Raw genomic sequence first — 14118 nt, forward strand, 5'->3', positions numbered from 1 at the left:
GCCAAATACAGTAACTCATCCAATAGTTGTTTGCACTTTACGTGATCTTTTTTTAAATAAGTTTATTTGAAAATCGCAATAAAAGGAAACTAGTGTTTTTGATGAAATGTTGAGGATTGAGATAAAGGGACAACAACTGAGATTTTAGTTGTTGTTTTTAAAGCAAAAATGTCATCGGACCACCAGCAGAAAAGTCATGGGATTTAGATATTTCACTGCGCAAGTGAAATGTTTGACCCCATGGTGGCGCTAGAGAAAAAATATCACCAAAGTCATTAGAATGAATCCTCTCGGGATCTTGAATATCTGTAGCAAATGAAATGACAATTGACGCAATACTTGTTGATATATTACACTTTGAACCATTAAAGTCAACCAGAAGAAAAGTGTGGAGATCTCCAACATCAGACAGATTTATCCTCTGGGGACCATGAATACCTGTACACTATTTAATCGTTATCCATCAAGTAGATGTCGCAATATTTCAGTCAGGACCGAAGTGGTGGGCCGACCGACTGACTGTTGGACATTGCCATCCCTGATGTCACACGGCTAGCATGGCTAAAAAAGGGCAGTAATAAGTTGATAAGAGTGAACGTGGCGTCTCTTTATTTGTCTCACTCTTGTCTCCTGTCTTCATCATCCTGTTGAAGCCTTGGCCACTCGGTTGTGGATCCTGTTGTACGGTACCCTTCTGCAGCCGCTTCTCTAAAGCAGATAACACTGCACTCCCATTGGGTCACGACCAAGGCACAGAGCTCATCCATCTTGGTCGCCATCTGTCTTGACCTCATGCATATTCCCCAAGAAAATAGATGCAAGGTGGGGTTCAAATATTCTGTCTCTCCCTATCTCACTTCCTACTTAACCTCTTCCATCTCTCCGTTGAAACCTTAGACGTGCCACAGCGTCGGGGCAATCGGTAGAACAACACGGCATGGCTGGAAAGATAGCAAAGGAAGTGCAATGTGATTTAAATAAAGGGAAATGCTGAATGTTCGCAGCAGTTTTTTTTTTTTTGCCCCTTGGAGAAACTTTGCAATATGCTGAATACACAGCCACGATATCATCACCCACATATCACACGTCCTGCAGACACAGGGGGTCATGTTTCTGGACACATGATGAATATAAATGAAATTTTCACTTTGCTTACTCAATATTGCTCCTCTAATTTGGGCTGCGCTGTATCTCCTTGTGATTGACAGCCGCAGCCAATCACGCACAGTCATTGCATCCAATGTTAATAAAGGGATATTGATTAATTTCAGCTTCACAGTTGGTACTTTGAAAATAAATAATCGCAGCGAAAAGAAAATCAACGCCAGCGTCCCAATAATATTCGTCCAGAAGTTCAAAGGCGTGAACAGTCGGTACGGCGCTGCACCGTCCCTCCAACCATCCTCAGTTATTCTCTTTGTGTCTCTCTCTGTCCTCTAAAGCACACATACCATTAGATGAAAAAGGAGGAATGACGCTCCTCTCTCCAATTTCCCTCTCAGCTGGTCCTTCTTACCCTTTCTGACATCCTGCTTGAAAGTGTGAATGTCACACACACACGCACGCACACACACAGAAACATTCTGTAGGAACATCTCGGATTAAGGGTGACCTCGGGGTCAACACATGCCGTCAGTGTGGCGAACACGCAGCTCTACTGCTTCCGTATCATACACTCTAACCAGCTGAACACGAGGCAGCAACAAGTCCCGGGTGGTGCTGGAGAGAATAGAGTGAAGTGGTTTAATTAATAAAAAACGCAGCCTGCGCAACTGCTGTAGACTTGGACATGAGGGTTGTTGTGACTTGTTGACCTTTATTTTTCCAGACTGAGCAAAGAAGTGAAGCGAGCTCCATTCTGAGTAGAGGAACGGGAGATTGATGCGGATAAAATCCTCTGCATTACTGTTATAGTATTGTGTTTGTAAAACTGAGCACACAATCTGATGTTGGACTCTATTTATAAGTAGTATTAGGTGAATGTAGGATGTCATTATTTAGCGTGGCACCAAGCAATAGAGGCGAATGAACCCAAATAGCTTGTGTTTTTTACTTATTTAATTGACTTATTTGTGTCGAGCAGTCAAAACAGTCATGCTGGGAAGCTGCATTGCAGACAGCTAGCTATTGTTTTTATTGGCTCTCTTGCATGACATGTGCTTCAAGAACCTACAAAAATAGACATGCATTTCAACCATATTATGCAAATTGTCTCCATTTTCTCACAAAAGAAAAGTGTCAGGCACGCTTGCGGGGCGACATCTATGCATACAGATGAAAGCCGATAAAACCAAGCACAGATAATAATACAAATTGGATTGTTGTCGGATAAACATTATGAGTTAAGACATTTCAAATGGAAAATCCTTGTACACCGGGCCGTCATGTCTGTCGACGATGGAGATGTCCCCTTGCTCTCATGCTGCTCCAACCTTTTTAAAACAACCTCTGTGTCTTGAACTGTGTGCTATGTGGGGCAAGTGGGCTGATCGTTGCTCGCAAGAGAACTGCAGTCAGCTGCAAGCTGTTTAATCACAGATGTGCTCTGGCTCTCTGGCTGGCTGCAGAGCCCAGAGCATCTATCTTTGACTCTCGTCCCGTTAGCTAACAGGTGGAAACGCAATGCTTGTACCCTGTACTGAGGAGGTGAAATACAGCTTCCCAGGTGAGAGTTAATCCTTCATTTCTTCAGGAAATGGTGTTTGCTTTTAAAAGTCTGCCGAGGGGTTTCAGTTTTGATGAGCTCCTCAGTCAAACACACAGGCTGTCATTGCCCGCCTGTTATATCATTCCAGTTCAACGCTTATAAGTATACGATTCCTCCGAATAAGCCAGCGATATGAAATGGAAAGCCGCTCAAAACTGCTTTGGAGAGTGATAGCATCGCCGCCGCTATTGCACACTCTCCCTGGGTGTTACGGAGAAATCTCCTCGGCTGAGAGCAGAGGTTTTGTGTTGATGGATGTGACACAGAAGGGGAGGGATTCTTTATAGACCTCTTGGAGCCTGACTCTTTGATGCTTTTCAAACACGACAATCTTTCAATATTTGTATTATGCCGACTGTGTATTTGTTTGAATGTACATACATATTTGTGTGTGCCATTTTTGTCAATAATACAATATGATGTACAATATCTGGGCCGGCATTCCTCTAACTGCTAGAATACATTTTTGAAGTCAAGTGAAACATACAAACAAGAATGAAAAGTATTTGTCGTATTTCTTTTGACTGAAGAAGCGATTCACTTGGAGTGGTTTGCTCACTGGCAGTGGTTGTGTTGACAGAGGCGACACTGGTGTGACACACATATACATATGAAGCAATTTGTAAAATTGAGATCGTTTTAGATTGCTATTGCAGCTGCTGCTTTCTTGTCAACCGTTAGATCTGAATGCACTTTGGATATATTATACATGTTACACCACTTCCCTGCATCTCTCAGGAATGCAAATGAAGCGTAAACCTGTCTTGGATTACGTTTGTTTTCCTTGCATCTTTTTTTGTCTGCACCTTTTCACCTTTTTTTTCTTCTTTTGCTGGTGTATCTCCTCAGCCAGCAACCAACTTCCAACTTCCTCCCCTTTTCTCATTCCATGGGTTTGATGCCGTTCAACAGGTCGACGGTTGATGAAAGTACCGCTCGCAGAAACGCAGCAAACAAAGGCGGCGGAAGAAGATTGATGTTCCAACATCATTTAAATTACTTAAAGAACGAGCTTTTCAAAGGTTTCATGAGGAAGGATGTAAGACATCAAGTTAAGAATGTAAAGTAGTTAGTTTACCAGAACAACTTCACAGGACACCTTTAATTGCTCCCAACGACGTAGAAATGTCACACAAATAATACAAAACGCTCAAAATCCCAAATGCCCAAACAACTGAAACAATCTACAGACTTTTAAAAGAAGCCAAAATGGGACATAAGTAAGTTAAATCCCTCTTTGATTTGCTCCCGTCTGAGCGTATACACGATTAGTCATCTGATCGCTCTGGAGCTGCTCCTAAATATCTCTTGTTAGGCTGGAAGGAGCGATTCGTTTGATACGTCTCCGACGACGCCTTAATTCCCCTTCGCCTGGGCGCGAGTCTCCTGTGAAGTGCTGCTGCTTTGTATTACTACTTCCCTGCTTCATAACCTTTCAACAGACAGGGGAGTAAAGGTCTGCCTTCATCCCCGAGGCATTACAGAACAATGTAAACACTGAGCGGCGGGCCACCGCTACTTCATCGGGCTCAGAGAGACAGTGAGGCCGCGGGGTTAAACGTCCCGCGGTGACTCATTCCCCGTCAATAAGGCCGAGGTTGAAGGGACTCCGCTGCAGCTGCTCATCGGAGACAAACAGAGGAGGGTTTTGTCAGAGCAGCGAGGAGGATGAAACTGATTTGAGCTTTATATAGAGGCCGATGGGATGGCAGGGTGAACTTTGACCTGTTGGGGGAAGAGAGTTCGTCCCCTCTGACAGGATGTGTTACATGACGTCGGAATGACTTTAATAAGAAACAGGAGGACAAGGGAGTCAAGTAAAAAAAAACAGAGCGCTCTGTTCAAGGGCTGTTTTTAGGCAGTTTCCGTCTCAACTTCTCTGTGTCTTTCTGACACACATCTATTCTCTCATCTCTATGCCGAGTGTCACTCTATTGGGTCATCTGACTAGGCCAGTGTGTGTATGAGGCATTGCCTAAACAGGAAGGGACAATGACTGTGTGTCCATGGAGAGAAATGGAAATGAAAAATGAGAATACTGACAGAAAAAGAATGAAGGGAGTGAAGGAAGAGATGGAGAAGTTAAACCAAAAAATCCAGAAATGTTTCTGGAGTCCTCACTGTACAACAGGATTACAGTGACCAGGCCTCACTCATTTCAGAGCAAACACTTTTTATTTTCACAGATAATGTAGCACGAAATGGAACAAACGGAACCGTTGGATGATTTAATGCCCACTTTAATACCCGTTAACAATTTGTCTGAGTGTGTGTGACAGGCTGAAAATGTGTGCATGCGTATGTAAGAACTGTTAAATTATAGCAAGACTAAACAGAGAATTGTGTATGGATTGATTTTCACCTCCTTTTTTATAAAGAAGTGTGGATGAAATGCAAACTGGATTAGTTGTTTACTGCAGCGGGGTGCTTTGGAGCTTCATCAAAGACTTCAGAATTGTGTCACACACTCTGGATAAAAGACACTTCTCGCCTGGCATATGGTGGGATGCCTAAAAGGGCGGCACTTGTACTGACGACTGCATTAGTTAACTTAAGTGTCCGTCTCCTCTAATGCAGTGGTTCTGAACCTTTATGGCTTTCCACTTTTAAGCAAAACCGGTCTACTCACAGCCCTGTCGTCCAGTTTCAGAATAAAATAAAAGTTGATTTTATACACTTTCATTTTTTATTATTTCTTACAGGAACTTGGCAATCCTCTTGTGATCCTTCTATTTTTAAATCTTGCGACCAAAAAGGAAGGTACCAAGGTTCTCTGAGCCCTGAGTATAATACAAAGCTTTTAATATTGCATGGCTGGCTATTGTATTTGTGCAGTTATGCCGCCGTGTTTTAAATCTATCTCGTGAAAAGTAGTGCATAATTAAAGTGTGCCATTCTTAGTGAAGCAGTTTGAGTGATGGGGAATATAATTATGTCACTTAAACTCAAACTTAGAAAGTATGCAGAGTGACGGGGAACATCATGATGTTACATAATCACTATCATTATCAGTTTGCTGTGTTTCTTTCTTTCTTCCACTCAACCTGTTTAGAAATACTTCTCTCAATCATTTTGTAGTCTGCATAAGAGTCTACCTCCGAGAAGTGGTTTGATTCGTAATATTATTAATAATAGTGGTTTGTATGAAGAGGCAAAAAGGAACAGATATGGTGACACCGGGAATAATAAATTAGGTTCTTTTCAGGTTATTAAAAAACTAATAACAAAAAAGAATGTTTGTGCGACTGATTCTGTGCGCGTGTTTATGTATTCCACATTGGCTCATCTTTGCAGAGGTTCCTCCGTGTGCTGCCTCATTTCTAAATGCTAACAACTTGGGGAAGATCAAAGTGTCTCATTAAGAGGCAGACGCAAATCCCAACCACGCTTTGAATGCACTCTGCACAGTGAGCGCAGACTGCGTTTTCTACCAAATGAAAATCACCCAGCAAATATATAAACACTGAGCACGATTTCTGGTTGTGTTTCAACACGGGCGTATTACTGTCATCCTAATGGTGATGGGCTCAGTACCAGTGAGTCGTATCCAGTACAGCATGTACAGTGCGGCCCTGCGCCTGCTGTCTTTACGTCCACGTAAACCTACCTCGTCCGACACTCGGTCAATGTCCTCGTTCTTGTCTGCGATCTTCCCTTTCGTCCGTCTGACTGTGAGCGATAAGGAGGACCAGCTGACAAGATCCGCTTTATGTTTCCGTCTCTCAACGACTGCCTTCACTCAACCCCCTTTTATCCAGCTGCGGGTGCAATAGAAAGACGGATTGTCTTTGTGGTTCACGCTCTTAGCATTTTTGAGCCGCGCGGCCAGCAGGAAGACATTGACGGAGAAGATGACCCAGTCGATGAGATAAATAGACAATTAAATGATGATGAATGTGTTCCAATTTTGGCGGCCAACTCCAATTAGAGAACAATGCTGATTTGTGCTCCATATAAATCCACATGATGCTGTATAATATGTGTTTTTGTTCTTCTTTTATTTCTGTCTGGGTGCTAGTTCACTTATGTATTGGTTGATAGTGCAAAATATGTATCAATGACTGCAGTGAGTGCAAAAGAAGAATCTAGTTATCTTGGAGCCTTTAAGGTAACACGGGGTGAGTAGTTGGTATTCAAATGGTGACTTTGTGGGTGAAGTATTTCTTTTTAGATGACGGGTCCCTCTCTGCTACCCGGGACTCTTTTAGTTACTTGTAAAGAAGCCAGTCTAAATTGGTGCTTGGACAATAGATTACAAAGCTTTAACGGCATTCTCAATACTCATTATTTTGGCCAGGATTTTCATCATTAAACTCAAGAACTAGACCCAAATTATTTGTTGTGTTTATCAAACTTCAGAGCGGTCTATAAAACCCCCCTCTTATGAATGGAAACACTTTTCTCAATAATTTCTCCTTGATTAATTCAACGTTGGCCCGTTTTCTCTTTGTGTGTCTACATTAGTGAAAACCCTTGAGTGTTTTGTAAAATTTTTGGCTTTTTTGTTTTTAAAAGTTGGGTGTCTTTTTGCCTTTTATATAAAACAGTGGTTGCTGTCCGCTTAAATTAGGAAACATGTTTGTACACCGGAGAATAGCAGTTAAGTGCTCACAGGAACTTATAAAAGCAGTCCGGTGATATAAACTCACAACAACAACACTGCCCTAATCGATTCAAGTCTCTCTAAAAGTTAAAAACACACAGCAGGAGGTCACACACTCTGACCCGCTGTCATCAGACGGTGCTCGGCCAATAGGCTTCTGTGTGTGTGTGTGTGTGTGTGTGTGTGTGTGTGTGTGCGTGTGCGTGTGCGTGTGCGTGTGTGTGCTTCTTCTTTCTTTCTTCAATATTTTCTTTTTGGTAGATGTTTTTCATGCAGCTCATGCATGACTCACACACACACACACACACACACACACACACACACACACACACACACACACACACACACACACACACACACACACACACACACTCTCTCTCTCTCTTGGTGTGTGAAATCACAGTCAGTGGTTTGGTTTGATGTTTACAAGGCTGTACAACAGAAGGCTCCCTTGAGGAAGAGCAGATCTTAAGACTCCAGACGCCGTCCTCATCAGAGGTCTCCTTCCATCTCCCCGACTGTCTTTTATTTCACCACCTTCCCTTTTTTCTGTTCCGTCTCACCTTTTTCCCTCTGCTGTGTTTCATTGGGTTAAGTTCTGACTTTTTTTTTGCTTCACACACTGACTCACTCACTCATACATGCTGACACTCACACTCGCTGTACAGTCACCTTTCTGAGCAGCAAGCAGTCCTGACAGTTAGACGGATGAGTTTAGGAATTTTTGACAGCGTAGGACGACAACTTTGCTGTGTGTCCGCAAACGCACACACACACACCACAATTGATTCTTATAAACAACCTTGAATGTTGATGATTCTGGAAAAACTTCAGATTACGTCCAATGACAAAGTTTTTTAACATTCAGTGCCAGCCTCTTTTTCGTCTTGACCTCCACACTGGTACTTTCCCACTTTGTTAAATAACGGTCAAACTTGTGGTCGAACTTGTGCACTGCAGAAATGTTGAATATAAAGACAATTTGCCATGACATCTGGTACATTCATGGTGCCCAGACAATGAATCCCGTATTGTTTTCGGTCTCCTGACCTTTCCACATTCAAGGTCATAAAGTATTTCTTTTCTGAAACGTCTCAATAGTTATTTGATGGATTACCATCAAATTTAGTACGCACATTCATGACCCCCCTCAGGATGAATCGTACTGATTTTGGTTCTTCTCCTAGCTTTTGACCAAGCACCAACAGCAGATTTCTTTAGTTTACGCCCAATAGGCCCTTTTCACAGCCGCCCTTTAGACATGTCATTGCAGGGTAAGCCCAGGGGTAATTAATAGCATCAGTCAGGACCCTGGTATTGTGCACGCCGGCTCACTAGAGTGGCTGTGAGACACTAAATGAAACGTGATGGCAATGAATTTGATCGCCTGTGTTTGCCCTGCTGTGACATGTCACATGACCTGCATGTGCACAATGCTCATCGCCACAAGATCTGATTTGGTAAGCATGCAGCCTTAGTTCAACCATCTGGAATTAAATTGGGACCCACAATGACGTACATATTCTATTATACAGAGAATATGTTATATGAACGCAGTAAACCAGAAGTGGTTAGAAGGGAGAGGGCCGTTTTTTATACATTTCTTGTACCAAGTGGTAATGTGTCACAGACAATTATCCCTCCGTTTACCGCTGCTTTCTGTTCTCACACTCTTTTGAGTCAGTGTGACACGAGCAACTCCTTTTAAGTTGTTGTGCCAGATGTTTACTCGTTTGTTGTATCGGCTGTTTTCTGGTTCCGTTCCACTTGGACAAGACACCGGAGGAAACTTTTGTGCCGACCACAGCAGATTACTACTGCACAAAGCAGCGATTTGATTCAGGACAAACAAAAAAAAAAAAAAGCTGGCAGAGCATGTTTTTAAAAACATGCCTCATTTGAGGGTACAAGAATATGGGAATAACTTTGAGTGTTGCACATTATTTTTGGGCCATGGTTTTCTGTGTCTGCTCATCTTAATAATGCATGATTAAAGAAGACTGGAGTCTCAGCCACAGGCGTCAGCACCCGCATGCTGATTTGGAGAGAAATACTCAAACGTGCGTCTTCAGTTCTTTCGTCATATATATATATATATATATATATATATATATATATATATTCACAGACACATACATACAGCCTTTTCTGTCTGCATGATAGCAATATGTTCCCCATCTCTTCACTCTTCGCTCTCCACTTTCTCTTTTTCTTCTTATCCTTTTAAGATCTAGTGTAATCAAACGCGGCTATCAATGTCATGCATTTTTACAACTGAAACATTTGTTCCAAGGATTCTGGGCATCTTAAAATGAAGACACAGTGGTTTGACACGCTGCTAATTGTTGCAAGGCATGCTACACACTGTGTACTGTAAATGTCTCTCCATTGTCTTAAGAAACGAGCTGCCACTATATACTAATTAATACACAGAACGTTCCCAGTTCAATTATTACTATTATACTAACCTGGTCATGTTATTATAAAAAAATATGTAAATGCTGCCACTGCATTCAAACTGTGTGATTTGCAATCATTTCTATTTCTATCTCTACTACTATCCCTTGTCCCATTTAGTATATCCATAAATGCATTTCCGGGCCTCTGTGTTTGAAAGGTACCTCAGATATTGCCTTTCCTTTTGCTGCTTTAAAATCGTCAAACACGGCTCTTTTGATTGATGCTGTGTTAGTGGATTGAGCACTAACGTGCATGCAAACATTGCTCAGTTGGAGTCAAAAGGTCCCCCAAGGCATACAAGCCTAGTGTGGTAGTGTAGTATTTTCTATCGTGTTTTCATTTTGCATAGAGTCAGTTCTCTGGATATGCAGACCCTAGCTGTTGGCTCCGTATGGTTATTTTCTGGAAATCATATGGTTTAAAAAAAAGAAAGTATCTGACCCTGTGCTGCTGCATTTGCCCTGAAGACGGGGAGAGACTGGCTTGGACATTTTTACAACAGGGATCAATATTGCCTGATTTCTTAATTTTTCTTTCTTTACATCTTGCCAAAACGTTTAGTATGCTGGCACTGAAAAGTGGGTCGGGTGGCTTCTGAACTTTTTAAAGTGCTCTGCTAGAACCCTCCGCTCAGCAGAACCTGCCAATCAATCCCATTTCCTTTGAACCAGACCCCACATGCACAACGTGTCGACTGTATCAGGCCGAGCCTTTGATGCTGTTCAGACTCCAGAATCAGCCATTTATTTTTATCTACCCGGTTTACTACCGCATTTTGTTCCATCGTTATTTTTTATTTATTAATTTTTTTTCTCCTTATGTTTCTAACCTTTTAACTGCTGGCTATGTGCTAATAAACTTATAGTATGTCTCGATCACCTGCCCTTGGACCCAGGTTTCAAGCAGCTGGCATGAGCGCAGATTAAAGCACATCATCACATAGACGGTTGCTTACGGTTTTATGAAAAGAGGTCTGTGTCCGTGACATTTATCAGGACATTATAATAAAAAATGGTTTTGTATATGAACACAGGGAGTAGTTATGTGGTGCACATCAAATATATATATGGTCTGAGTCAATACTGAAACCTAACTCTGGTAACATAAAGTTTATTGTCTCAGTCGTTATTCAGACACACATTCTTAGCCCTCTAATAAAATAGAGAGAGAGAATATTAGGCAGCCAAAGGAAAGAGCCTAATCACCAACCAGCCAAATCTTCTTTGCCACAACTTAATATCTGTTCATACTGTCCGAACTAAAGTTAGCATTTTGCAAAAGCAATCCATGCCGGACCGCAGAGTCGTCCAGCTCTTCCTTTGCTGTTGCACGGAGCGCTGTGTGCTTGTTTATCCAAAGTCCATTCATAGTGAACGCGTCACATTTCCTAATTTGCACCAAATTCGACGCTGCACTCCCTTGAGTCTCCGGCAATACACCCGTCAAGTGTGGATTAGATCGGATGAGCGGTTCTCGAGATATGCAGACTACACTACACTCACTCACTCACTCACACAGGGATTCCTTGCACTATTGTTAGATATGTATATAAACATATGCGTTTAGACATACAACTCTCACATAACCTGAACGTACATATGCACATAGATATTTGTATTGTCATATGCACAGTTAACAGAGTTATTCCGTACAATGAACAACTTATTTTGCTAGGTCCTCCTTCCACACAGAATTACAATAACTTAAAACTTAAGGTAAAAAAAGTGATGTAAATGCTAATGGTATAAGAACATGTATCAAATAAGGCACAGAAATATGAGAACAGTATTGCACAATCCGTTTCACTGACTATAAAGTGCACTATGCATTGTTTCAAAAATATTTCAAGTACATGTACACCCAGTATCCACAGACAGACAGTAAACAGGTGTCAGACCCTCTCAGAGGCGTTGAAATGCCTGTGATGACCCTTGAACTCTGTGTCTGTTTCCCCTCCAGGACTGGCTGAGTAAGTTCGGCTACCTCCCGCCCCCTGACCCAGTGACTGGTCAGCTTCAGACCAAGGAGGCGCTGACGAAGGCCATCAAATCCATGCAGAAGTACGGAGGCTTGAAGGAGACCGGAGTCTTGGGTATGTGGCCGTGTGCGATGGGCTGAAACGGGAGAATTATGTTGGCACTTTGGACGGATGGAGGCACGGCGTGGTGTGCATTTCACTTCCTGACTGCCGTATGGGAGAGTGAGGGAGTGACTTTAGAAGTGTAGCTGAGGAAGAAAATATAAAGTGCCCCCTTCAGTAGAATGTCATCCAAGCAACACACACAGACAGAATTTGGCTTTAGAAACTGGCGGTTGGAGTCGATCACTCTGACAAAACGACCCATTGAACATTAGACGGGTAAAATGTATTCCGGCTCTTTTGTATTGGATTGCATGAGATCCCACAGATGCCCACACCTCCTTTGAAACACTTTGTGAACATGAATCACACTTGATGTCACACACACACACGCATGCACACAGTAGAGTGACAGTACTGCATGCTTTGCGATTGATGATCGTGGTATATGTAAAGCAGTGTATTGATGAGTATACCATCTTCTATGCTCTCTTATACATCATTTCTCACATATACAGTATATTGTCACACACACTGCAATTCTCTTCTACAAACAGTGTAATTATCTCTATCACACACACCACTGCTCCATCTCACGTACACACCTGTAGAGGGTAGAAAGCATCATACTGTGGGAATGGGTTTTAGGGCTGTGCGTGAGCGAGTATAATTTATGGCCCCGACTGCAGCGTGAGAGAGGGAGCGTGATTATGCATGCGAGAGGGAATGAAGTGTGATTTATGTCCTAAACTGTCTCTCTTGCACATGCACATATGTATGCATATGAGCACGTACAGTGTGAGTTACAGCTACTGAAACATTAATTTGCAAACAGCCGTTGAGCCGTAGCGTTTGATGTTCTCCGCTGCGTTTATGTTAAACATAATATGTAATCAGGCGTTTCCCAGCCGCGGCGAAACGGATGTAAAATAGTCCTATTTACGGTATTGTGTTAATATTCGGTGTGATTGATGTTCCTCCATTAGTCAGTATCCCAATTATCTGTCCTCGCTCCTTTAGACCAAGCCACGATGGGTCTGATGAAGACACCCAGATGTTCTCTGCCAGATGTTTCCGAGGCGGAGGGGTCAATGGGCCGCAGGAAACGCGGCTTGAACCCTCAGAACAAATGGAGTAAGAGGCATCTGTCCTGGAGGTAAGGATACATTAAATGCTCTATCTACTCGATAATATACGCTCAAGCAAAAAAGAAAATGATGTCAAGAAGGATGCTGAATGCTGCAGGGTGCTTCACTAAAATGAGATCACCGAGGCAATGGAAATTTGCCCAATTCATCCTACTAGGCTGGAGGGAACAAAGCACTAAATGAAGGATACAAGTCACTTTTCTTTATTTTTAAGTGTTGTATTGTGCAAATACATACTACAAAGTTTCAGTGTTTGTTTCAGTATAGTTCCATCTGTGTCGAATGAGACCAGGTTATCTAAGCCTCACACAATTCCGTTCAGTCCAGCTCGCATAAACATCACATTTTCACTATTTTCTTGTCCATCTGTGCGGCCTTTGGGAGATTAGATTAGGCCACACTTCCTCAAGGCGGAAATCTGCTGGTTTCTGGATCAATTTTGGCTCAGAGGAAGGGCATGAAATGCATGAAATGTTTGTTGTTTTTTGCGCACAGACAGTAATTGCATCTCCGGGTCTATGCAGTTCTACTCCACCAGTCATTTGTATGGTTCCTAAAGATGAAATTAATTCTAAAGACTATACCGGCCATGATAGAATATTATGGTCCAGATGGTTGAATGCAGCTGGACCATCAGCTTAGTGGCGTAACGGCAGATGACGACACAGTGGAGCGTTCGGTTGACCTTTGCTGATTCACACAGGCTGTCAGGGCTGATTCAACGAGGAGGTGATGTAAGGCCTGTGTGATGAGGAAATAGACAACAATCTGCACATTAACACAGTTGATACAGACGCGCATGTAAAATGTATTTCCCTTGGACATAACCAAAGCCAACAAGACACGCTGGTGTGGTCGGTGCTGACCAGGATCAGGAGGAGAGAACTCATTAGACCAGTTTTCAAATCCTTATCAGGCTGTCAGTTTCTGTATTGATTTTAAAATGATTGCACTTCTTCATGGTTTTGCACCAGCGTATACGTCTCACATGCTTACAGTTTATGAACCGGTGCATCCCTTCAGATCCTCCTGCACACGCACTGTTAGCTTTTAGCTGCTCTGCTTCAAGCCGTCTGATGGAAGTCTGCCTGGAGCTGTTGACATCTTTGTTTTTCTTAAG

At 42.5% G+C, this 14118-nt stretch overlaps 1 protein-coding gene across 1 annotated transcript in view; it reads left to right on the forward strand.

Moving 5' to 3' along the window:
• The window catches only part of mmp17a (matrix metallopeptidase 17a), a gene marked incomplete at both ends in the record, with an annotated part of 62252 nt that overhangs the window by 23002 nt on the left and 25132 nt on the right, over positions 1-14118 (forward strand). Inside the window, 2 exons of the mRNA XM_079234812.1 lie at positions 11730-11862; positions 12871-13006. Coding sequence (XP_079090938.1) covers positions 11730-11862; positions 12871-13006 — 269 coding nt within the window. The remainder of the gene's footprint in view (positions 1-11729; positions 11863-12870; positions 13007-14118) is intronic.

Source organism: Taurulus bubalis, assembly GCF_910589615.1.
Source record: "Taurulus bubalis genome assembly, chromosome: 19".
Classification (NCBI taxonomy): Eukaryota; Metazoa; Chordata; class Actinopteri; order Perciformes; family Cottidae; genus Taurulus; species Taurulus bubalis.